The 26,916-nt window shown below is 41.4% G+C and overlaps 1 protein-coding gene across 18 annotated transcripts in view; it reads left to right on the top strand.

Moving 5' to 3' along the window:
- The window catches only part of AAK1 (AP2 associated kinase 1), a 335,873-nt gene that overhangs the window by 76,008 nt on the left and 232,949 nt on the right, over positions 1–26,916 (top strand). For 16 of the 18 annotated variants that reach the window (XM_072635338.1, XM_072635343.1, XM_072635331.1 and 13 more), the window contains exons 1-2: positions 1,962–3,100; positions 3,555–3,969. In XM_072635338.1, the coding sequence (XP_072491439.1) occupies positions 3,807–3,969 (163 nt within the window). In that variant the 5' untranslated portion in view covers positions 1,962–3,100; positions 3,555–3,806. Of the gene's footprint in view, positions 1–1,961; positions 3,101–3,554; positions 3,970–26,916 lie in introns of those variants that run through there. The other 2 variants (XM_072635329.1, XM_072635330.1) reach the window with 2 other exon arrangements.

Genomic DNA, 26,916 nt, shown 5'->3' with positions numbered 1-26,916 from the left:
AGGAAGAGAGGTCAAGAGTCAGGTAAATCAAGTCTAATCCAGAAGCTGAGCTTTCACTGAATGACAGTTTTGCTATACTCAGCATGTTTTCAAAATGCCCCTTTACACTGCATTCTCCCTAAATTATTTTCTATTTTTTAAAGGGGGCAAGGCTGCCAACTTCCAGGACCTAAAAGTGTTTACTGCATTATTCTATGAATTATTGTTTCAGTAGGTCCCTTTACTGGAAGGGATGGAGGGAAGGAAGGAAGGAAAGAAAGAAACAAGGCTTTATTTATTAAATACTTATCATGTGCCAGGCACTATGCTAAGGGCTTTATAAAATTCTCATTTGATCCTAACAATGCTGGGAGGTAGATACTAATATCTCTATTTTACCTTTAAGGAAACTGAAGTAGACAGAGGTTAAATGACTTGCTGAGGGTCACATGGCTAGTAAGTGTCTGAGGTCAAATTTCAACTCAGGTCTTCCTGATTCCAGGCTGACTCTCTACCACCTAGCTGCCTAAAGCTTGAAGGCAGATTGGTGCAGTGGGAAGAGCAATAGATATGAAGTTAGAAGGCCTGGGTTTGAATTATGCTTCTGTCATTTAATACCTGCGTGTATATAGACAAACCATTTTTCCTCTCTGTGCCTCAGTTTTCTCATCTGCAAAGAAAGTGTTAGACCTCATGAGCCTAAGGTCTCTTCCAGCTCTAAATTCCACTTAGAAAGAACAAGGCCCAGTACCAAGCTTCAATTCCAGTTAGCCAATTCCACAAAAACTATCTCAACCATTTCCTGTTTCAGTGAAAACATCTTGGTTCCTGGGGGACTGTCTCAGTAGATGCCAATAGCTCCACTAATCAGATAAAACCGAAGTGTTGGTTAGTTTTGATGGGGGCCAAAGATTTAGATCTATCAGAGATGGCTTCTGCAACCCTAAAATCCCCCTCACCCATGGCCATTCATTCATAGAATATGCCCAAGCCATTTTTATACAGAACAAATTAGGTTAAAATACTCTTCATAGGCAGCTCTGGAGTGGGAAAAAAAATGTCATCAATGGGCAATCAGTAGTTTGAAAGGCAAGAGGTGAGGAAAGGAAACAGAACAGGATTATCTCCAGGAGCTGAGTGCATAATTAGCACTTTGCTATCTAAATGTATCACATGTAGTTGTTCAGTGATTTTAAATCACATCTGATTCTTTAGACCCTATTTTGGACTTTCTTAGCAAAGATACTGGAGTAGTTTATGATCTCCTTCTTTAGCTCAATTGACAGGTGAGGAAACTGAGGCAAACTTGTCCAGGGTCACACAACTGGGAAGTATGCCTCAGTATTCCAACCAAGGTGCTTCATCACATGTAGTTACTCAGCCCTAAAACCAAGATGGAAGGCAAGGTATGGAATAAGGGATAGGAAATGGATCTGTAATTTCATTGGTATAGGTAACTCTCAGGTTAGGAAATTCCCTTTAACAATCCCTGTAGGAGTTGCCTCTGCCTGCTTTGGGCAATGACTTGCCAGGAATTACACCAACAGTATTCTCTGGAGGTGGGATTTGAACTAGGGGGTTTGCTTGGCACCAAGGCTAGCTCTGACAGCATGGTATAATGGATGGGCATATGATAATAGAATAATTCCTTCTCCCTGAACCACCACTCTCAGTCACTGCCCAGCCTTTAAAGTAGGGTATAGTACTGCTGTCTTAGTTCTATGGCTCATAGGATTTAAAAGCTTTAGGGGACCTTGGGGATTGAACATTTGGTCTAACATGATCATTTCACAGATGAGGAAATTGAGGCTCCTAGATGAAATGCCTCTGCACAAGGTCACATAGGTTGTAAGTAGCTGAGGCAGTGTGTGACTCTAAACTAATTTTCTTTCTTACCCCACCAAACTGCTTCTCCCTTTCCACTTCCTTTTAACTGTATTATTTCTCCCAATTAACTCCCCAGTGGACTGTAAATTACTCCTTGGGGCAGAGACTGTGTCCTCTTCTCTGGCATCCCCAGCATTGTCAAGTAAAAAACTAGGGATATAGAAGGTGCCTCTGTAAATATGTATTGGGCTGGACAGAAAAGCCTTCCTTTCGGGGGGTGAGAGTGCGAACTTGGGCTCCACGTACGATCTTACTAGTTTCCTGACCTTGGTCATGTCTCATCTCCTTATTTGTAAAGCGAGAGGACGGGGCTACAGGCACTCTAGGGGCTCTTCTATCCCTCTAAATTTATACGATCCTAGTATTACAGGCCCCAAAGGGGTTCCTTTGGACGGAGTATCCTCCCAGCATCTACACAGGGCCTGCAAACCAGAACTCCCAGCGCATCTTTGCCAGCAGGTCAGCCCGCAATTCACACGGCTTCACTGGGTGGAATTACTCAGCCAGCTGAGTGTTTATTTACGTATCTGGGACCGCCGAACACCTCTCAGCGATCCCTTCCAATTTTGCGGAGCAGTCCGGTCTTCTCCCGGCTTTTCACTCCCCACCCCCTCCCTGCCTTCTCCAGCTCTCTGGGAGTTGTAGTCCCTCGGTGCGTCCCGCCTCCCTCTCTTCCCTCCTTTAACTGCGCGGAACTCCTTTCCCAGGATGCCCCGCGAGGGAGCGAAAGGTTCAGGGGTTTGGGGTGGGTTTTTTTCTTGGTCTTTTTTCAAAAGAGAGAATTAAAAGAAAGAAAATTAAAACTTCGACCTCTCCCCAGCCTCCAGCTTCTCCTCCTGCACGCAGTCTTCCAACCACCTGCCTGGGCTACTCCCCAGCTACTGCAACTCCTTCTCCCTCCCTCCCTCCTTCTGTGCTCCAGGTCGGGAAATGATGTGAATTTGGAGATGCGAGGCTCCACCCCTAAGGCAGCCCCGCCCCGCCTGCTCGCCCTCAATGGAAAGACACTTCCTGTGACAGTTCATTTCCTGGTTGGATGGATGGAGCCGAAGAGGGTGTGTGGGGCGGCGGGGGGGAGGGGTAGCAGGGGGGTCAATCTCCGATGGTCTCTCCGGCGATCAGCTGAAGCCTCATGCGATCCTCGCCTTGCAACAGAGTTGCAGTCTGGGATCCGGCGGCTGTGACAATGTTGCTGAATTGGTAGCCAGGAGCCAGCCGCCCAAAGCTGTACCAAGTGGGTAAAAAACTGCCTGGATGCTCGCTGGCTGGGTCCGGGGAGGGGGCGATGTGCCCCGGGTGGGGGGAGGGGGCGGCCAGCTGCTGTTGTATTAGCTGCCGGGAGACCGGCTACCCTGTCCTCCTTGCCTTGCCTGCCTCCCTCTGTGCCTGCGGAAAATACCGACTCAGGATATGCCTGGCTCCCGAGACTGGGGAGGCGGTTTCAGTGGCTGTCACTTGATGGGGCTGTGGGGGGGAGTGGGAGGGAGGGTGACCCGGTGTTTTTCCTCACTATGTAAGGGCAGGTAGCATCTTCCTGGGATGGGAGAGTGTGTGTGTGTGTGTGTGTGTGTGTGTGTGTGTGTGTGTGTGTGTTCCCCTAGAAAAAAGCACACGATTTATTATAATTATAATAAGAAGAATCATTATAATTGAGTAACTGACTCATCTTCTCTTTTCTGCCATCACAGGTCTAAACTTTAAAAAAATCGCTTTCCAGAAGAAGGAGAGAACATTGCACTACTTAGAAGCATACATACATTATATGCATAAATCTATACATATCCTTCCCTCCTCCCCCATGAGCGGATTTTTCTTGTTATCTGAATAGAGCTCCTAGAGGAAACCTTGGGACTTCTTGCTTTTCATAATTAAAAGGAGAGAAGAAAAAAGCAGCCAGGAACCATTTCATCCGCCGCTTGGCTGCTACCTCGTTTTGCAAGATGAAGAAGTTTTTTGACTCTCGCCGGGAGCAAGGAGGCTCCGGCCCCGGGTCTGGCTCCAGCGGAGGAGGGGGGAGCACCTCGGGCCCGGGGAGTGGGTACATCGGCCGCGTCTTTGGCATTGGGAGACATCAGGTCACTGTGGATGAGGTATTGGCCGAAGGTAAGGGAAACGGCTGAGTGCTTTCGGAACAATTCTCTTCCTATGCCTACATTTTCCGGATTTTCAGTATGTGTGAACAGATTCAGGCCTTTTGAATCTCCTCCCTGGTCCCCTCTCCAATTCCTAGTCCCCAGATTCATTGTCCTTGAGCGATTTAAAACTGAGATAGGAAAACGACAGGTACCAATTTTCACAGACTTCTCTTATATACGTACATATGTATACATTTTCAATATAAAAGGAACAATATTCCACCCTACCTTTCAGTGCTGCCTTGTGGATCAAACGAACTACTGTATGGGAAAGCCCTGGAAAAAGTACTAAGTACTATAAAAAAATAGATGGGGGTGGTTGTTATAATTCCTTTACCAAGGATTTGGAATATGGTTATGGGGGAGATTTGAGAAAGAGAAGGAAGGGATGAGGAGAGAGACTCTACCTCTCCTCCTGACTTTCCTTTGCTATCAGTAGATATCAGGAAGAGAGGCTTTTCAGAGGAAAGGGAGTCTGTTTTCCCAGATGCACCGAGCCTAGCGCCAAGGCTCTTGGTGGAATGAGCCAGCTTTGCCCCCCAGCTCAGCTGGAAGCAGGTCCTCAGAGTAGAGCAGAGGTAGCAGACATGATTTGAAATGAGTCTGTTTCTCAGCTCAGATATGGAGGCCCTTCTTCTGTTTGTTTGGGTTTGTTTTTCTTGAAATGCTTATAAAGGGGAGGCTCTCTCCCTTTCATTCCCACTCCCTTAAAGACTATACACCCCAAAGCACATGCACATATCATATATAGCACATGTATGATATTTGTAATGCTACTTCAGTGTATTGTGTGGTATATATTATATATGCATCACAGATGTTATATATTATATATGTAATGTTTATATCTTAACTCCTTTCCGCCTTCCTGCCCCCACTTCAGGGATAACTTTGTATGTCTGTTTTGGTAACCTTATCCTCGACCTTCATGATTATGCCAGACTCATTATATTTTTCACAGTCCATTGCATGCCCAGCATGTCTTTATTTTTAATAAAAGCAGAAATTTCCTTGGCATGAAGCTTTTCAAACTAATTGGATGGAGCCAGCCTGCTGAAGGCAGTGCTACAGATTGTAGTGGGGATGGGCAGAGGGAGCAGGCCTGTATTTCTGCAATAAGCAGTTTGGGGCGATTCAAACTCTGAGGACAGGACCCTGAGAAAGGGAAACCAAAGAAAGTGGGGAGAAGAAAGTGGGAGAATTCACTTTAAAAGACTCTCTGTTATGAAAAGCCATGCTTTAAGCAAGCCCTGGGTCCTGACCTGGGGCCTCTGAAATGCCGGTCATGGTGAGTGCTTACAGGCAGGGTGCTGACTGGGTGGTGGGAGGAGGAAGGAGCTGTGTTTGTCTCTGAGCTTGTATAATCACTGGATTCAGCTAGGGCCCAGTTCTTTGCTAGGGGGATTGAAGCCTCTGGCCTCCTCTCTACCTCCTTCCTATATGGAAAAAAAAAAGGAAAAATTCCCTTTTTTTTTTTCTTTCTGAAATTTGTTCCTGTTCTCTACCTTTTTTATAGCTAGATCTTTTCTGGTAATCGAGGCACTGTCTCAGAATTTTTTCTACATTAAGGGCTTTGGGGTAGGATGAGAGACTCCCCACCTCAGTGTCTGGTCTTTCACTTTTATCCCTATACCAGAGTCCTTGACCGCAGTAGTGAAGCATTATTTTCCCTTTTGGGGAAATAAAGGGAAATGGATCTGTTACCTTTTGCTCATCCTGATCCCAGTGGTCTCTCTGCTGTCTGAGATCCCTGGAGAGGACTTTGTTAACCTAAGGACTGTCACCCAGGAATTCACCTAAGGACTGTCACCCAGTCTTCCTGGGAGGGGATTTTGTTCAGAGCAGAGGGGTAGGTGGGAAGGAAGGCATCTTGAGTCTTTCTACCTGGCTCCATGGACTGCTGCCAGAATTGCTCTTTTTTTCCCTGAAAGCCATTGATGAGAAATGCTTTGTCACATCATCATCGTAACCATGACATATGGTACCTGGGAAGGGCATTGTGGCCATTGTTGATTGGGGATCCTAAGAAAATGGGACCACTAGGGGAAACTGTGACTCAGCTAGAGGAAGACCTTGTTTTGGTCTTTTCACTTCAGATTATAGAGGCTAGATCTGAAGCTTTGGGCCTGTCTGTTCCCTAGTCTCTCCTTGAGCCTGAGTCAGAGGCTCCAGGGAGTGGGGTAGGGAGGAGCCAATATACAAGGCATTTATAGAACTTATACTAAGTGAGGTCTGTGCAAGGTATTGTGAGTAAATGCAGACAAGGAGTTAAGGACTCTGCCTTCAGGGAGTTTATAGTCATGGGAAAAGACATAGAAAAAGACTAACAAAACAAGACCACATATATTTATATATACATATATATGGATATACATATAAACATATATACATACATACATATAATAAATGCAAAATGAGGAGACTGGACAGATGCCCTAGGAGCTTAGAAGAGGTAGAGAAACATAGAATTTTGAAAACGAAGAGACTTTCCTGATCATTTATTTGAGCCTTCTCATTTGCAGATGAAGAAACTGAGGAAGAATAACTTTCATTTAAAAATTTAAGTCCTTTCAATAACATTGTGAGGTAGGTAGCAGAAATGTGACGATTTTTGCTATACAAAGGGGAGGCTGAGGCTTTGTAAATTCTTATAGATGCAGTGCCAACCTTAGATTCAGAAGACCTGGGTCAGAATCCTGGCTTTGAGGCCTTGATTTCCTCCTTTTTATTGGGTACAATAATACCAGCCTTAAATATCTTACAGGGTTTTTGAGAAGAAAGTTTTTAGTGAACCATAACGCACTATGTGAATGTGATTTTATTATTCAATGACCAGCCCAAGATCTTACTACTAGGCATTGTTGGGGCTGGAGCTTGAACTGGGATCTCCTGACTCCAAGTCTGGTGCTCTTTTTACCTTATACCAAGAAAGCCTCTGGCTCTGTGGAAGACTACATTGAAGAAGCAGTTCGTGACTGAGACTTTAAAGGATAAGATTCACCTTTATTTTTATATCCCCAGCATCTAGCACTGCACCTCAGTTAAATGCTTTGTTAATTGATTGGGTAGGAGTCAGATGGTAAGGGCACAGTAGTGTGAGTAAAGATGAGGAAGCAGGAATGTTTATGCATGATCTGTTTGAGGAAATATTAAGGTTGAATAGTCATTTCCCCAGATTGCCCACCAAGGGTTAGGGAAAGAGCTGTGTGGCCTTACTGTGTAGAAGTCTTACCATTCCCTTTCAGGCCTTGACCAACCAACTTAGAGCTTTTTGGGTACTACTACTCCCTACTTTAAACTCTTCTTCTCCATATCAAATCTAGGTACCTATATGTCCATATCTTCCAGCCAGGGTTTCCAAAGGACCATGAAAAGCCTAGGCTATATACCAGTCATTCAGTGAGCAAGCATTTATTAAGCTCCTACTGCGTGTATGCCAGGCCCTGGGATACAGATACAGTGAGAGCTTACATTCTATAGTAGGGAACCACATCAGGAAGCAGCATGGTGGGGGAAACTCAGGCTCAGACCTGTTGCTCACCATGTAAATACTATGGAATCTCTCATGTGGGCTTCTGTTTGTGGCCTGTAGAAAAAGTTCAAAGTGGCCTCTGAACCTGAAGCTATAACAGGAGCCCAGCTTCAGAGAAGGGGTTGATGCAAATAGGAAAGACCTCATACCTTTGTGCCTCTGTTCTTCAGATAGCCTTCGCCCTATTAGATTTCACAGGGTAGCAAGCACTTGGGAGACCTCTTGGTAAAAGAAGGATGTCAGAAAAAGTTACTTGACTCCCCATTCGAACAGTCTCTACCTCTAAGCTTGGGGTGGGCCTCACTCTTACCTGTGTTATTTTCATTAAGGAACTCAGGCAAGTCTTTTTGCTCCAGGGCAATGGGCAAAGCTGTGACGGTGGGGAAAGGTCTGGCTTGATTTTCTAGAAATAGAGCAAGGAAGATAGAAGCAAACACCTAGCGAGTTTTAAGGCCAAGAAAGAATTTAGAGTCACAAGTAATAATAACCCTGAGCTCTCCTTCAGTTGACCCCCCTCTTTCAAGGAATGTAAAAGCAGATCTTAAAGATGGACAGTTTCCTCATGTTCTAGATGGTGTGTATGGGGGGGCACAAGGTCTTACTTATTCCGAGGTAGTCTTTCTATCTTTTCTGCTACATAATAGGCTCTTAATAAATGTTTGTTGGTGGATGGATCCTTCTGAGTTCCAGATTCCTACAATAACCCTGTGCCTGTTAGACCATGTTGTCTCTCTAAGTAGCCCTGGATCAGAATTTTAATTCTAGGTGAATTCATCTTTCTTTCAAGAACGACCCTTAAAAAAGAAATCACACCCTAAATCCTAATGGTCACTAATGGTTTTCTGTCATTATCTAGTTCTGGTCAGGTGAGTTACAGATCTCTCTGTGTGGGTACTTAGGTCTGGGATTTCATCTGGATACACCACCAACCCTTGTTTCACCACCAACACGTTTCACTTTCTCATCCCATGAAAATTTTGTGAGTTTCCATGAATCCTCAGTGAAAGATCCATCCATCAAACCTACTGTATGAAAATTAAAAAAAAAAAACTTGGTGATGCTACTGTAATAATAGAACTGAATTGAACGAAAAGGTGTATCGTTTAGGATGCACAACTTCCTTAGCTACTACTTTGCAAGTTCATATACATCTTTACTGATATCTTTTATTCTACTTCTTGGATGCAAATCATATTTAATAATTAACATGTTACAACCCACTTATGTTTTTCATGTATTTTCCCATTCCCTTTGGGATTTTTTTTTTTTGATCTGTACATCTAACCTAGTCTCAAAGATTTTCGAGAGATGAGAAAGTAGGCATACACAACAAGGTATCTTCTTGGTCACTGATTTTTCTCTGAGAATCTCCCCCTGTTGAAAACATTGTAAACTAATTCTTTGGCCCCTTTAAAGTTATAACCCTTCAAAATGGATTTTTCTGTCTTCATGTGGTATGATCCATGTAGCTATTTCTTACTAATTTCTTCCTATTAAATGCCTCTGAAAACTCATCAATCTGAGAACAGTGGACAATCTGTCCTGTTTCTCATTGGCTTATTGTTGCCCTCGTAGTTTCATCCAGAAGTACTATTCTTACCTAGATTTTATGCCACACTCTGTGTGACTTGTTTTCTTCTCCATGATTTTTTTTTCTGTTTTGTGAGGAAAATGCCGCTTGTATCCTTGGACTCTAAACTAACGTTGCCCTTGTCCCATCACAATTCGCTTGGAATGGATATTGTATATGTATGCTGGCTGAGGAAGTTTCTGGGTTATTTTAACCTTTTTATCATGATAACTGTTTTACAATAGTTAACTTCTCTAAAAGATGGCATGATAGCAGGGATAAAGGAGTTGAAGTAGATGGGTTTTCCAAGTTAACTTCCACCTCTTGATTTATGACCAGTGTCTTTATTTTTGACTATTTTCGATTTTTAAGTTTAGTTTGTATTTAATCAGGTTGGCTTGGAGCTGCTGTGATCGCGTTCAATGTCTTATTATCTTTCTAATTTTGAATTTTCTCTGATCATTTAGTCACTTTGTATATAACTTATTCTAAAATGACTACTACATTGATGACTGGTTTCCAGCTTGTCTACATGTACATGTATGTATCTAGTCAGTTTCACTGAAATTTTAATTTTTATTATGAAAATTTAATCAAATGAAAATACATTTTCATCTGAAAATCAAATTAAAAAGTTAATGTCATTAAGTGCTTACCATGTCTAGTATTTCGTTCCAGCATAGTTTTGTTTCCTGTCTCCACGTTTCACAAGTCACCAAATATCAGACATTTATTGACTTAGTTTGGAAGATCTTCTAAAGATTTTTTTAAGATTTCTTGATTTTTAAAAATCTTTTAGAAAGAATATCCACATAAACTGCAATGACTTTCAATAGTCTTCAGCTTGCTTATTGTGTTCATTTTGGACATTTCTAGATAAGGTGATCAATTGTCACAGAAGAGGGGTTTGATTTTTCTTTTTTTGCTTTGAATGTAACTCCTTCATTTGCCTCTCCTACAAGAACATTTTTATTTGTTATTTCACATTTGGCTTCACTTTATGCAGTTTCTTTATAATTTTTGGCTTCATTTTTAGTGAGAATGTCAACAATGCCTTTATCATTGGACAGAAATTGTACAGAGAGGACTTAGATTTAAGTGAGTGTTGGTTATTCTAAGGCTTGCATGATTTTTAATATCACTTTTCTCCCTGCTATCACCACACAGATATGTAAAGAGGTTGTGAGGTCTGTGGACTATTGTGTAATTTTTTCTGTTCCATGGGTTGCCATGTCACCCCCCCTCCCCCCAAAAAAAAAGAAAGAGAAAGAAACTACATAACAACGTCCCTTTTGGTGATGAGAATCTGTCTATTTAGCTACGCCAGTCCTGTGTCTCAGAGGGATAATGTGGTTGGTTCACATCTATTTTGGTCTAGGGTCAGAAGTGCTGTTACAATATGGTTCCCATGATTCCAGATGCTCTAGTGAAGGTCCTGGGCCCTATCTTCTTCTAAGGACTGACTAACATTTCAATGAGAAGTCTTTATCAACCTGCTTATCTTATTCTCTGAATTTCAAGAGGACACTTGAGCTTGCCAGACTTCAGGGAGAAGGATGGCCCAAAGTAAGAAATGCTTAAAATTGTCATGCATGTACAATACCCAAACCCCAATCAGAGTCTCAAAAGATGGAGGCTCTGCCTCCAGACTAACTCAGTATGGGACTCTACTGAGGAAATAATTCACTGTTAAGTATAATTAAAACCTAAGATCCATGGCGCAAAGTGAATTCTTCAGTAGTGTTGGTGATGAATGCCAGAACGCCACCATCCAAGGGTTGGGGAAGAGGTCAGCTTTTTCTAAGATGTCCAGGTTCATAATGTCTAACTATCCCTGTAAAACTCAGGGAACAATTACACAAGACATAATTGGCTGCATGTGGCTGCTTATTTGGGAGATTGATGGGGAAAAGTTTCCTGCATCACTGTTTGGAGAAAGAAAAGTAATCTTGCTTTGATCCCTATTAATCTGTTCCATTGACTCTAGGGAGTGGGAAGCACCTGGAGAGATGCTAATGTTTTTCATTCCAGTGTGTAGATGTGCAATGGATTGATTCTTCCTGGGAGAGTCCCGGATATACAGGTTTTGTGTTGACATCATGGCATTGTCACTGATCAGCTATGTGACCTTAAGCAAATTCCTTCACCTCCCTGTGTATCATTTCTTCATCTGTAAAATAGGAATGTTCCTACCTGTCCTGCCTACCTCAGAAGGCTGTGGTAAGGCTCAAAATGTGAGAATAAATTTAAACATTTTTAAACAGGAAGAAGACTTGAAGCCTACCGTCTGTGCACTCTGCATGTATCTTGTCTGTACTAATTTATTACATTAGAATGTAAGTTCACCCAGGGCAGGGACTGTTCTCTTTAAAATTGTTTTAGTTTTTGTATCTCCAGTGTTTAGCATGGTGCCTGACACATAGAAGCAATAATTGTGTGTTGATTAGTCCATTGCTGTGTTAAAAAAAAATAAAAAACATTAACAAAGCATTTTTTTAAACAAAAGGCGTGATGGAAATTCTTGGTGTGTATGTGGGTGTGTGTGTGCATACATGCCAGGGGAAAGTTAGATTCAAGTCACAGCACTTGTACCTACTTACAAGTGTGACCCAAAGCACTCAACCTCAGTTTTCGGAGGTAATTGATGTTAATACTAGTACCAACTCCACTGGGTTGTGGTGAGGAAAATGCTTTTTAGGTATGCCTTATTGTTGTAATTGTTAATACTACTTAATATTAGCTGCCTTCCTTTTCACAGTCTGAGGAGAAGCACCTCGTTGCTGAGTGTTGGTCATTGATATGGAATGTGAGTTCAGTGTGAGTCAACCTTGTGACCTAGCAGCTGAGCAAAGTCATGTTGTCCTTGGCTGCATGAATGGAGATGAAGCATCCAGAACAGTGGGGTCATCGACTGTATTCTGCCCTGTTCAGGCCACATTCGAATATTATTATCTGTGATGATATCACATTTTGGGAATGACATTAACAAATTAGTGTGACTTCTGAAGAAGGTTATCAGGATAGGGAAAGGACTGAAGAATGTGTCAAATGAGGAAAGGCTGAAGGATGGTTAGCCTGGAAAAGAGAAGACTGGAGATGGGGTGGAGATGCATTATCATGGTCTTTCAAGTTTTCCAAGTGCTGGCCTGTGGGCAAGGATTACAATTGTTTGGCTTGGTGCCCTGGAAGATTAGGACTAGAAATGACGGGTAGAAATATCAGAGAGATAGAATTATTATCCTCCTCATCATCATCAATAGTAATACTAGCAACAGTAATAAGAGCTAGCCTTTATAGGTCTTTAAGGCTTGCAGAACACTTTACAAATATTATCTCATTTTGTCTTCGTGACAACCCAGGGCATAGGTGCTATTATTATCCCTGTTTTACAGATGAGGAAACTGACTGAATTAAAGTGAGTTGCCTAGAGTCATATAGTTAGTAAGTGTCAGGCTGGATTTGAACTCTGGGCTTCCTGACAACGTTCCAGTGCTTTATTCACTTGACTACCTAGCTATTAGACTTGAAGAAAATCTTCCTAATGATTAGAGCTGGCTCTCATAAAGTGGGATAGAAAGTGTCAGGAGGTTGTGGATCCCCACTTTATTGGAATTCTTCAAGCAGAGGCAAGGTGATTGTTAGTCAGGGATACATTCTTGGTCAGGCCAGTTTGGACTAGATGACTTGAGTTACTTTCTAGCTGGGAGAGTCTTTGAGTTGTTCAGTTGTTTTAGAGTTGTGTCTGACTCTTTGTGACCTCATTGGGGTTTTCTTGACAAAGATGCTGGAGTAGTTTGCCACGTCCTTCTCCAGCTCATTTTACAGATGAGGAAACTGAGGGTTAAGTGACTTGCCCAGGATCACAGGTAATAAGTGTCTGAGGCCAGATTTGAACTCACATAGATGAGTCTTCCTGACCCTCTAGACCTGGTGCTCTATCCACTGTACGACCTACCTGTCCCTGATTCTTTGAATACCCAAGCGTAAAAGTTAAGACCCAGATTTTCTTGTGTAAGCTGCTTAGGTCTGGTTGTATCATCTTCTCACTTCTTTTATGGATCAATTCATCAGGTAGTCTGTATAAAATATCTCTTAGGTATTCAGCACTATGAGTGGTTCTGGGTGAGATAAACAAATATGACACAGGACCTCCCCTAAGGACCTTATTTACATTCTTACAGTATGAAAGGAAACAAGACTCGTAAAACAAAAGGTAGTTGCTGAATTGATCAGTAATGCTAGGACTTGGAGGCAGATTTAGAGCTGGAAGGGACATTAGAGGTCGTATCTGATCCAACCTCATTTTACAGGTGAGGACATCTAGCTCAGGAGAGGTTGGATGGCTCTTGCTCAAGATGAGGGAATAATAAAGAATATCTCTCTTACAGGGGCAACAAAATGAGCCAAGGTCTGGAGGGGTGAATGAGTGTACCGTCCTATGCTTTGGAGAAGAGTTAGATCAGCCAGACTTGAGTTGAGGATGTAATTTTGGGGGTAGTAGTGGGAAATAAGGTTGAAAGCCAGACTTAAATAAACCTGCTCCATAGTCCTTCAGGCTATGGAGAGTTTGTGAATGGTGTCTTCTCCCTGGCTTTTTATGTGAGACTGTTATTCACTCCAGTGCTTAACATAGCACTTGGCACATAGTAGGCAATTCATAAATTCTAGTTGACTGTCTGACCTTTTGACTAAAATTAGTCAAATCTGGAATTCCGTCATGAGGCCACAGAATATGCAGCTGCCACAGTTAAAATATTTTCCTTTTGTTGAGAATGCCAGAATACTATGTGAATGGTGCTAGGCTACCTTTATTTTTTTATTTGACAGGGTTATTGTAGAGGTATAGGTCAGGGGAATGCTGAAGCCATAATATACCTGAATTTTATAACCCAATCATTCATGATATTTTCATGAGTTAGACAGAAGTATATGTAGGTGGATTTGGAGTGGGCCTAATAACCAAACACGAAAAATGTTAATGAATCAATGCTTCCACAGTAGAGGATGTGGAGCTCCATCCTGACTTTTCAGCCTTCCTCCCCCACCCCCCCAATCAGCCGTAGGAATGAAGGTTTACATATCATGCTTATCAAATTTGTGGACAACACAAAGTTGGGAGTATAATGAATGTATTATATTGGATGACAGAATGAGAATTCAAAAATATATTGGCAAGAAGGAATGATGGGTCACATCCAAAAAGGTGGCATGTTGTTAGGGATAAATGTTAAAAGTCTTGCATTTGGTTTTTATTAAAAATATTAGTGACATAAGCATAATATGGGGGACATGGCCTAAGAGTAATTAAAACTGAAAGAACTGAAGTTTTTTAGGGAAAACTTAAGTAAGAGTCAACGTTATGGTTAAGAGCATAGGATTTAGATCTGGAAGCCGTCTTAGAAGAGAGCATTTTTGTGATAACTCTAATTTTACAGTTTCAGAAACTCTGGAGGTTAAATGACTTGTTTGAAGGAGTGCACATGGGTTGCAAACTTTGAATCCAGCTCCTTTTGTAGTATTAGCTCCTCCCTGTCCCCCAAAGGCTGAATTGAGAAATACAAGTTCTGGAATAAGAGGGGTAATATGCTTTGCATTCACAGGGCCTGTTATGCTTTGTCCTGGTTAGACCATAGACAGAATAATATTGTGTTTGATGAAGAAGAAGATGGAGAACAGAATATTTAGAGGATTGCCCTATGAACTAGAGATCAGTCTAATGTACGTAAAGATGTTCAACTATTCTTGTTTGTCCTTCATCCTTGAGGTGTACTAAGACATCAGGGAGGTGATGCCATGACATGCAGATGAATTGGATTTAAGTGAGGGAGGGCTGTACAAGGTCACTGGCCTCACTTTCCCCTCTGAAGCATCAGAGCCCAGTGACGAGATATAGATCAGGATGACTGGAGATGTCTCCCAGATGTTTCAACTATATAAAGTCAGTAATAGAATTTGAGATGTCAAACAACAGAAGTGAATAACCAAGGATAAAATCCAGGACATAAATCTTAAGGCTTTATCTTAATTAACCTAGGGCCCAATCTCTTGAGCTCTCAGCATATGGAATTCAGGGCCTGAATTGCTAGGGAGGTCAGAGAGGATCCCTGAAAGGAAGAACTTTATAGGAGGACCCCGGGCTCTTGAAGATAACTAGCTGTGTAGCCTTAGGCAGTTCACTTTCTCTAGCTGTTGTTTCCTTCCCTTCCTTCATTCCTTGCTGTCTCCCTCCCTCCCTTCCTTCCTTCTATTCTCTCTTTCCCTTCACCTCTCTTTCTTCCCTCCCCCCTTTCATCTGTGATTTCATCTTCACCCAGGTGACAGTGGTTCCAGAGCAGATGGGTGTAGTGAGGCCAATAGGCCAATCTTCATCTTCCTGGTGGCCCTTGTGAACTCTTTCAATGGCAAAACAAAATGAATAAATAATTTAAAAGTAAGTTCTAAGTTGTTTCATCCCTTGACCAATGTTGGCTCCACATAATAGAGATTGTTTTGTTTTTCTTTGCATCTCTCTTGTTGAGTGCATGGCATATAATGGGAGCTCAATAAATGCTTGACATCCTTGGTGACTTTTTCCAAAAAAGAAAAAAAAAAGGTATTTATTTCCCTATGAATTCATAGGGTTTAGAGCTGGAAAGAATTGTAGAGGTCATCCATTCCAATGTCTATATCTTACAGATATGAAATTGATGCCCAAATAGTGATGACTTAACCAAGGCCACCGTGGGTAGAAAGCAGAAGTGGAATTTAACTCAGTTCCTCTGACTCCAAATCCAGTACTCTTGCCACCAGGACCATAGATTTAATAATAGTAATAGCCAATATTTATGTAGTTCCTTAAGTTTTATGAAGTGTTTTATCTATTTAATCCTTAATTTTAAGATGAAAAGGGATAAATGCATATCATTTAATTAAAGTCAAATCTAAATTTAGTTACATTTAGACCATAGAATTAGGGACTTGAGGTCATCTGTTCTAACTTTCTCATTTTACAGATGAGGTCACTTGACTTATGCCCACTAAGGTTAAGTGATTTGCCCAATGTCACACAGATAGTAAATGGCAGAGATTAGAAGCCAGGTCCTGGGAGTACTAATCTCATACTTTCCATTTCCATTGTAGTATGGACACAGTATCAGTTTGTCCTGCTGTATTTTCAAAATATTTGCCTTGGAGCAGATAAGATCCCATACTGCCTAGCTTTGGAAAGAACTTTGGAGGTTATGAAGTTCAACCTCGGATATTTATATCATTTCATTGACTCTCAGAGATGGAGAGTATGAGGTTGCCTGTGTAGCAGTGTTATCCAGTGAAAAGACAGAGCTGGAAGTCAAGAAGGTGCCTTAGCTGGGATATGTGTGGTGTGGAGGAAAGGAACTCTAGGTTTGAAGTTAGAGAAGCTGAGTTTGAATCCCGACTGCCACTTCTTGCTATCTCAGTGTGACGTTGGGCAGAGTCACTTCTGTGTCACGAAGGGAGGATGCTGAACTGGATGACCTCAGGTACTTTCCAGCACTAAAACTTTGATCCCTTATTCTAAACCTAGGTGAATCAGGTAAAGCCTTATCCTTTTTTATAGTTGCTAGGAAAGTCAGAATCAAAGTCCAAAGGAGAACTTAGAGACTATCTAGTCTGAACTCCTTATTTTACAGAAAAGGAAACTGAGGTCTGAAGAAAGGTTAGTGACTTACCCAAGGTCACAAGTACTAAGGAAACAGAGAGGCAGAACTAGAACCCAGGTCTCTTGATTTAATGATCGGATGCTCTTTCTGTTATGCCACTCTTGATCTTAACCTTATGGGTCTCTTTCTCCTTATCAGTAAAACAAGAAGGATTTCTAGGGAGTTTCTGTCTAGGAAATCCCTCTAAGGTTTGTTACAAACTATTGATTTCTAGAATTTCTATAGATTCCAGATGTTATGTTGATCATTTTAAAGAGGTGTGTTGGCAAGTGTTTGAGTGGGAGTTGTGAAGCCTGGGCTGTATCCCTGATCCTGCTTCAGACTCTGGCCTTGGGCCTCCCCATTTATTATAATAATAATAAAATTTATAGTAAATTATAATAATAATTGCTAGCATTTATATAGCAACTACTAAGTGTCTGATACTGTGCTAAGCCCCATGTAAATATTATTTTGTCCCGTTTTTTTAAAATGTGAAGATAGGAGTAGGTGGTCTTTCTCTAGTTCTCATACTTGGTGATATTCTAACCAAATGGATGGGCAATAGTTTGTCATTGTGAAGGCTGTGTCTGGGAGCAGGGGTTTGATTTGCAGGGCCAGCTTTGCTTTATACAGGAGTGAGGGACTATGCCCATTGATGGGATTGTTGGAATTATCCTGACCTCTGTGTGCTGTAAATTAGGAGGTGACAGTCGTGATTGGGGTTGATGTGTATGCCCTTCCCTTACTCCAGTCATTTTTTCAACTCTCTACTAGACTTACATTCCTGCCTACCCAGTGGCTTCAGTGTCTCACTGTTGCCTTTTGACAGAGCTAGTGGCACAGAGGATAGAGTACTGGGCCTGGAGTCGAGAAGATCCGAGTTCAAATATGGTGCTGGACACTTATGTTACATTAAAAATAGCATGAGTAATTCCATTTTGCCTTTATCTACCATTTTGTGAAATTAAGTTCCAACTTCTGGTAAGTCACCTGATCATGAGAAAGTCACAAGACTATCCCCCTACCTCAGTGTTTCCCTCCACCAGTTAGAAACCAGGTATCTCAGTCCTTATAATCTTGTTTTTCCATTTCCTTCAATAATGTTGTTGTGTGTGCTGCCATCTCAAAGACCACCGTGACATCAGGAAAATGGTGCCATGACTTGCAAATGAATTGGATATAAGGGAGAGAGGGCTGTGCAAGGTCACTGGGCTCACTTTCTCCTCTGGAGCCATCTGGGTCCAGTGGCAAGATATAGATCAGGATAACTGGAGATGATCCAGGATGCAGTGGGACACCTTGGCCCTTTTAAGCCACGAGATCTTTCTGAGTTCTCACTTTGACTGAGGCAACACCCATGCAGTGATTAAGGCTGGTTAATAAATGTGCCAAGAAATAGCCTCCAATTATATGGTAACTGTAGAAATGAAGGTTCTGAGGCCTTGTGAGAGCCTGGGACCCGATTTGTTTCTGCAACCACAAGCATTGCTAAATAAATTGTCTGGATGTAACTACTCTGTGTATTTATTCTGTCATAGCAGTTAACAAGCTGTGTGACCCTCTTATTTGCTTTTGTTTCCTCAACTGTAAAATTGGGATCATAATAGCATCTTCCTGCCAGGGTTGTTAGGATGGAATGAGATCGTATTTGTAAAAAGCACTTAGCACAGTGTCTGGCACATAGTAGGTGGTAATAAAATGCTTACTCCTTTCCCCCTACCTTCCTCTTCTCCTCCCCTTGTTGATTAAAGTTCAAACTCCCTTTCTTATTAACATGTTAAATGCTAAACCCTTCATAATCTGGAACCACTATACCTTTCCAACCTTATCTCATATTCCTTTCTTCATTCCAGGCAACCCAAAATACTCCTTGTCCACCTAAGCACAAAGTGTGTCCTCCCTCGTCCTTCTTCCTCCTTTTCACTTGTGGAATTTCTCCCCCTTCTTTTAGCTTCTTCACTAGTAACACCTGTCAGTAATCTAGTTCAGGTCAACAAACATTTATTTATTGAGCGCTTGGTGTAGACAGGGAGGCACTACTGGTGTTGGGCATCTGGAGATAAAAAGGAGGCACTCCTATCTTCCAGAAGCTTCCATAGTACTTGGGGATGGACTAACAAACATAGAAATAGAAAGTTACAAAGTCATTTCATGTGGGCAAGAGTGGTAATGATCTGGGGACATCATCCAGAAAGGTGTGAGAGGTGGCACCTGACCTGTACTTTTCAAAGAAGTCAGGGATTCTACCAGGCCAGCCATCTGGGGAAAGGAATACCATTTCTTCCCCTCAGAGCTCTGTACTTTTCATGTAATGTGGTGTATTACCCGTGTCTGTGACTTATTCCCTCATCGCAGTTAAGCTTATCCGAGGGCAAGAATGGTTTTATGTCTGAAGTTTTGTGTCTCCCCTAAGATCTAACACAGTGCTCTGTTTACAGCAGAAAATTACTAAGTGTTTGTTGTTTGGAACAAACAATAAAACTGAACCTCATGTAATTTTGATGACCAAGCCTAGCTCTGGCAAAGAGTTGGGAAAATGAGCTTCCCTCCTCTTTATTCCAGAGGTAGGGGAATGGGGCATGAGATATTACTTCTATTGTCAACCATGGTCAATGTGTTTGTTAAAAAGCTTTGTTATAATGAATGGCTCAGTGGATAGGGAAGGGAAAAAGGTTGTACAGTATTCAGAAAAGAATGTGATATAACAAGACATTTTTTAAAAGTGTATTGAATTTGAATTTAGAGAGAGGGACTTTCTTCAACCTCTTCCTATTAAAATCCATTCCATGCTTGACATGACTTGCGTTTCCTTCCCAACCAATCTTGACATTAAAGCTGAACTGGAGAACCTGCAGCCTCCCAGTTACCATATGTAATCACAGAAAAAGCCTTTGTCTCCCTCTTCTCTTATCTGATTCATAGCAGAGCCTTTAGAAGTTGGAAAGGATAAATTTTGAAAATGGGAACAGGGGAGAGGGGTGGCCTCTCTTGCTATATATGTCCCACTTAGACTTAAAGAAATTTGACCCAAATAGTTAGATCCTTCTACCACTTACGCACATGGTGTTACTTAATAGCAGGCAACAATAACTAATACAAAGATGTAGCCAGTTTGGGCCAGTTTTGGAAGAGTGGATCTTAGCCTTTAGTGGAATAGAATACTCATATTCTAATCTACTGCCCATGCTCGCTCCTGGAAAAAAAAAAATCTCAAAAGGCCTTCAGCTGGTTCTGAGTTGAACTAGATGTCCCTGTAGAGGTTTCTTATTAAAATATCTACCCAGAAATTCTTTGGAGTTTCATAACCCTGAACCTTACTGCAGAGTGTGAATTCTCTCTGCACCTTCTCATCGGTAGTCACCCCTGATGTCCACATCCTTCCAGAAAGCTTACATAGAAGTTTTATACTGAAAGCCTTCCTTTGAATATTTTAACATTTCGTTGATAACCATTACCTCACTTGGGCTGGCCATCTGTTATACCTCATTCTCACTACATGACTGGGCCGCCTTTTTTTCTGGTCATGCCTGTATGATGTCTTTTACCCTAGTAATATGCCACAACCTACTTAACACCCTGATAAAGGTGTGTGTTTTTCTTTTTCTTTTTTATCCACACTAATGACTTATAGCAGTAAAAATAAAACAGGAAAAAGGAAGAACTTAAAATCATAGTATTTTATTTTATTCTTTGAAAGTTTTATCATTTCCTGATATTCTCCTGCCCCTGTTAAAATCATCAAGGTGTAAAACTAACCTTGATCTAACTAGCCCTGATCTAACCTGTCCCTCTCTTCAAAGAGAGGTTTGGTTGTTCTCTAGATTTGAGATTGGTCATTACAATTAATTTCAATTACAGGAAGGTATTTGGTTTTCTCTTTTTTAGCATTGAGATTATTGGTCATTACAATTAATGTCAGTTATTGGAAGGTATTTGGTTTTATCTTCTTTAGAATTGAGATTGGTCATTACAGTTAATGTGAGTCAGGCCTATAAGCTTTTGCTTACTATGGACCAGGATACTAGTGAAAAGAATGGTAGGTCGTGCCCTCAAGGAGCTCATCATCTAATATAGACAGGTTACACAAAAAAGGGAGCCAAAAAGCAAGTGGGAGGGGCAGGTCGGAGGCATGGGTAGAGGAAGGCCAGAGAGTGGTCTGAAGAGGAACGAAGGAGTTATTTACTTTTTAATTTTATTTTGGCTCACGTTATTTTAGGCACTTTATTTCACTCTGCCTCAGGTTGTAGGTGTCTTCCTAGAATCAGTGTGCATTAGTTCCTAAAGGAGAGGTTACTGAGGGCAGTAGCATCCTTTTACAGATGAAGAACATGCCTAGAGAGGTTTAAGTGACTTGCTCAAGGTCACACAGAGGTAATAATAGGATGATAATAACAATAATGATAGCTTCATAGCATTTACGGTGTGCCAGGCACTGTGCTAAGCCCTTTACAAATATTATCTCATTCTATCCTCACAGCAACCCTGGGAAGCAGGTGCTGTTATTGTCCCCATTTTACAGATGAGGAAAATGAGGTTAAGTGACTTGTCCAAGGTCACACAGCTATTAAATAGGTGAGGTTAGATTTGACTCAGGAAAATGAGTTTTCCTGACTTCAGGCCCAGCACTCTGTCCACTATGCCACCTAACAGCCCTGTGTTAGACAAAGTAAAATTTCATGTGATTGATTAGGGTTAACCTGAGAGGGGGGTGGGTGAGGGTGTGGGTGGGGGTGTGGGGGTGTGAATATTTTTCTTGTAATCTAAATTGTGAGCCTTGTCAATCTTGGGTTTGTGGTCCTATGGTCCTGGCCTGCTTGGCTCTCTGGGTTCACTGATTGGCCACATCTGATAGAAAGAGTGATTAGTCTGGAGTCCAGAAAATCTCATATTTCTCCAACTCTTCAGTGGGGGTATTTGATTAGATGACTTCCAGAATCCCTTCCAGCTCAACTTCTGTGATGACCGCTGTTCTGTTTCACTCTTCTCCTCCTGCTCCACATCTGTGTACCCTTGCTCTGTCAGTCCTATCAGTTACTTAGCCCCTGTTCTTTCTGACATCATGCACTTCATAATGTGAGGGTTTATTTTTTTCTAGATCTTATTCACCAGCGAGAAGAGTGGTATACAGGAATAGAAAGAATGGAGTTGTGGACAATGGGAATGTTATTCAAAAGATTTCATCCTTGAGCAGGTGGTACCAAAGCTTATTATCTTGAGCCTGTTAAAATCCCTTTACTAAGTCCTCTGCACCCATGATTCACAGGCTTGTGGATTTAGAATTAGAAAGGTCCTTAGAGTCTTATAAAGCTTTCGTTTTATTTTATTAAAGTTTTCTTCTTAAAGTTAACAAGCATTTCTTTTCTTTCCTTCTCATTTTGAAATAAATCAAAACAAAACCATTGCAATAAATATGCATAGTCAAGTAAACAATTTCCCATGTTGACCATGTCTAAAACGGTGTCTCATTTTGTTTATTTACCTCTTTTGAAAGGTGGGTAGCATTCTTTATAACCCAACTTCTGGAATCATGGTGGATTATTTTGTTGATCAGAGTTATTAAGTCTTTTAAGATTGTTCACTTGCCCAGTGCTTTTGTTTTAGTATACATTGTTCTTCTGGTTCTGATCCCTTCACTCTGCATCGTTTCATATAAGTCTTCCCAGGTTCTTTGAAACAGTTCTTTTCACAATTTCTTACAGCACAATAGTGTTCCATTACATGCATATGCCACAATTCGTTCAGCTATTCCCTACTGAATAGGTGCCTTTTAGTTTCTATTTCTTTTTCACTACCAAAAAAAAAGCTGCCATAAATAGTTTTGTACATATAGGTCCTTTTCCTCTTTGATCCTTACAGCAGCACTTACATTTTTGAGATAAAGAAACTAAAGCCTTGTGCTTGTCCAAGGTCAGACAATTCAATAAGCTTTTTATTAAGTACCTGTTTAGTCACTCAGCTGGTCAGTAAATGCCTACTGTGTACCAGGCATTTTGCTAAGTACTGCAGATACAAAGTCAAAAGGACAGTCCCTTCTATCAAGGAGCTCACAATGTCACATGGGGGAAGACAACATACAAACAGCTGTGCAGAAACAAGCTACATATGAAGAGATCAATTTGAAATAATCAGCCGAGGGAAGGCACTAGAATTATGGGGGATGGAGAAAGACTTCCTGTAGAAGGTGGGATTTTGCTGGGACTTGAAGAAAACCAGGGTAGCCAAGAGACTGAGATGAAGAGGGAGAGATTTCTAGGCATGGGGGATGGGCCAAAGTTGGAAAATGGGAATGTCTTGTTCAAGGAACAGCCAGGAGGCCAGTGTCACTGAGCACTGGATTAGGTGCTGGTGTGGTACAAAAGAGTATACAATCTACTCGAAGCTATAACATATAAACTTATGAGTAAATGGAAGGTAATTGAAGGGCTGTAACAAGTAGAGGGGATCAGGAAAGGCCGTAACAAGTAGAGGGGATCAGGAAAGGCCTTCCTAGCATCTGAACTAGGAAAATCAGGAAGCGTTTCCCGCAGAGTCATCCATTTAGAGCTGAACGAGACCTTGGAGGTCATCTAACTTAACCTCCTCATTTCACCAATGATGAAAGTGAAGGTGCACTGATAATAATCATGGGGGTGAGGGAGAGTTTGAACCTTGGTTCTCTAAATCTGCCATACCATGGTGCTCTGCCTCCCAGCAGATAAGTTATTTCTTACAGCCTACTAGAAGGCTGGAAAGTTCTGATGGGGCTGGGCCCTTCATAACTTGACTCTTACTTCTTATATTTTACTCTCCTCTAGGCACTCTAGTTCAGGACTTCTTAAGACCCCAGGGATACTTGGCCTTCTTGCTGCTCCTTGAACAAGACAGACCAGTCTTTAATTCTAGTGCTTTCCTTCTGTGATTATTTCCTGTTAATCCTGTATGTAGTTTGTTTATACACGTTTGTTTGCTTGAAGTCTTCTCCACTCGATTGTGAGCTCCTTTAAGGCAGGAATTGGACTATCTTTTACCTTTTTTTGGCATCCTCAGAATATATGTGTCTGGCATATAGTAGGTGTTCAATAAATGTTTATTGACTGACTGAGAATGCACTCCATTCCTAACTGCACATTTCTCCGAAGTCTGTATTGCTTTCTTTCCTTACCTCCGTGTCCTTTTCTCCTAGCTTCCTTCATGCCCCTGCTAAAATCCCACAAAGCCTTTCCTGGCCCACCCCCACACTCTACCCCCTGTTGATTATATCCTTTAGATATCTCCCTGGCAAATAGAGGGAGAAAAAATGGAAGAAGCATCAAATTTTAAATTTTGGGGTTCAAAGATCACTGCAGATGGCAACCGCAGTCATGAAGTTAAATGACTCTTGTTCTTTGGAAGGAAAGCTGCGGCAAATCTGAACAGCATTCTAAAAATCAGGGACCTCACCTTGCCAGTAAAGGTCTGTATAGTCAAAGCTCTGGTTTTTGTGAGTTAGACTATAGGGAAAGCTGAGCACTGAAGAAACCGATGCTTTTGAGTTGTGGTGCTGGAGAGGACTTGATAGTCCCTTGGACAGCAAGGAGATCAAATCACTAGATACTTAAAGAAATTAATTCATTTGAAGAACAAATTCTGAAGCTGCAATTTAAATACTTTGGCCACATAAAGAGAAAATGGGACTTATTGGAAAAGACCCTGATATTAGGAAAGATTGATGGCAAAAGGGAAGAGGTGATGTGATGGCAGAGGATGAGATGGATAGATCGGGTCATGGAAGTAATGACCACGAACTTAGACTCTGGGAGGTAGCAGAGAAGAGAGCAGCTTGGCATGCTGTGGTCTATGATGGGGTCATGAAGAGTCCAATACTATTGAGCAAATGAACAACAACGTCTTGTATGTACATAGTTGTTTCTTGTATGTACACAGTTGTTTACATCTTATCTCTTCCATTAGATTGTGAGTTCATTTTCTTTGTATCTTCAGCATTTTTCACTGTGCTTGGCAATCAGTGAATCAGTATTCATTGGCACATAGTATGTTCTTTACAACTGCTTATTGACTTGTCCAATGCTGAAATAATAAGCATTTCCAAGGTTGAGGGTGATAACTTACCCTGAGAACCCAAACTCAAGTTTCTTCCTCTTCAAGAGAAGAGATTCACCACCAGTAATGATAATAATAATAAATAGCAAATAGCTTTACATAAACTTTAATAGCTTTAAACTGAACCAAGGCTCTTGGGACCCTGTATTAGGCTTTAAAGTTTGCAAATCTCTTTACATATATTATTTCATTTCATTTACTACACTTTCCATAAAACCTAGTGAAAGATCTGGCTCTTTCCTACTTAACAGTGCCCCTCTTTTCTGTCTCCTCTTTCCCTCAAGAAGCTGTAATTCTGAACAAAAACATCCCCTTTTTGTTTGTGGCACTCATTGAATAAAGGCTTATAAAATCATAGACTTTTAGGTCTGGAAAGAATTTTAGAGACCTCTTTATTTTATAGATGAGGAAACTGAGGTCTGGAGATATTCCTGCTCTTGATTTTTAAAAATGGAGGGTGGGGGCAGGAATGGGTAAGTGGAATCTTTTTCTCCAGAATAATTTTTAAAAGGTGTGTGTTGGGGTGCGTGGAGCAAGGAAGGCTTTTTGTTTTATATTATTTTGAGTGGTGGATGGCCATTTATAGATTCTTTAATGTGGGGTATAGTCTTTGCTAGCAAAAAGGCCCTTGCCCAGTTGTGTGGACTCCTTCTCTCCTGATCAGTGGATGTGATCACTTGGCTTTTGGGTGTGTCTCCTGGCCTCCTTTAGCATTCATTCAGGTTCCTGCCCCATTTCCTGCCTTTCTGTTACTCAGTTCAGTTGGTGCTCACTTTTCCCTAGTAGGGCTGATGTTGAACAATTCCAGGTTTGCTGGGTAATTCAGGGTGTTATTCTCTGCCCTTCTGCCCAAATCTACCTGCAGTCACCAAGATAAAGAGGTCTGGCTTGGTTAGACATCCAGGTTTGTCCTTGGCTAGAGGGGGAGAAAAATCAGCCTAGGGAAGGTCTGAAAATATCTGCCCCACCCCACAGTATGAACACAGTTTTTCTTATAAAGGAGTAGGCTGTGTGGGTTAAATAACAGCTTGGGGAGGGTATTACTTTGAAGTCAGTGTGATGTAGTGGGAAGCTGAATGGATTCAAAGCGTAAGGTCCCAAGTTCAAATACTGCTCTACTTATGGGCCCTTGAGAAAGTGGTGACTACTCTGGCCCTCAGTTTCCTCATCTATAAAAGGCCTTATCTAATCAGTGCTCTCTAGTGACTCTTCCAGTTTTAAACCTATGATCTAAAAGACCTAGCTTTGAATCCTTCCAGAGCCTCTAGTTGTGTGGCCCTGGGCAAATAATTTAACCATTCAGAGCTCATTTCCTTTTCTCTAAAATGGGGTTAATAATATCTGGGCTTCTACTTCAATCAGGTTGTTGCAAAGAAAGTGCTTTTACCCTTTATTTTATAAAATAATTAAATAATTATATATTGTTGTTATTAAGAGTTGAGTTTTATTATTATTCTTTGTTCCAACATTCCCTTCTACAATTAATAGTCTGTGATTCTGTGATCATTGTGAACAAGCCACCCTAATCGGCAGTCTGCCCAAAGGGATACCCTTCTACCACAGTCCAGCTCACTTGTGAAAAGAGTCTTTCTTTCACAGCTGTGCTCCAAAGTCCAAGGGTTTGAATTGAAATTAGGCACTTTTAAAAAGTCACTTTTAAAAGTGCCCTTTGTTGCATTTTGCGCTTCCCTCTTAGTCCCCTCATGGCGTGTGCACTTTGAGGCTACCCAGCCGTGTGTACAGTACCTCCTTGTGTACAGTAGTAACTCCAGGCTCTGACCTTGGCTCATCTGTTGAAACTTAAAGCTAAGGCTTCTGCTTGAGCCTGGAGTGTTCTTTTCAGCTATTCCCAAACCAAAGTGGAGCAATCATAGGTGAATGTAGTACAGAAGGGATAGAGTGATGGATGTGGAACCCACTTCAGTTTGTGGCTTTGCCATTTCTACCTTGGGCAAATTACTTAACCTTCCTGAGTCAACTTAATGAAGCTTGTTCCCTCCCTCTCCCCACTCCTCCAAGAAACTCCCTTGATGCCCAGGACCTCCGAGATAGGTAGCAAAGCCAAAATTTGAA

The sequence above is a fragment of the Notamacropus eugenii genome, chromosome 1 (assembly GCF_028372415.1).
Source record: "Notamacropus eugenii isolate mMacEug1 chromosome 1, mMacEug1.pri_v2, whole genome shotgun sequence".
Taxonomy (NCBI): Eukaryota; Metazoa; Chordata; class Mammalia; order Diprotodontia; family Macropodidae; genus Notamacropus; species Notamacropus eugenii.
This window is presented reverse-complemented; position numbering and strand designations above follow the sequence as displayed.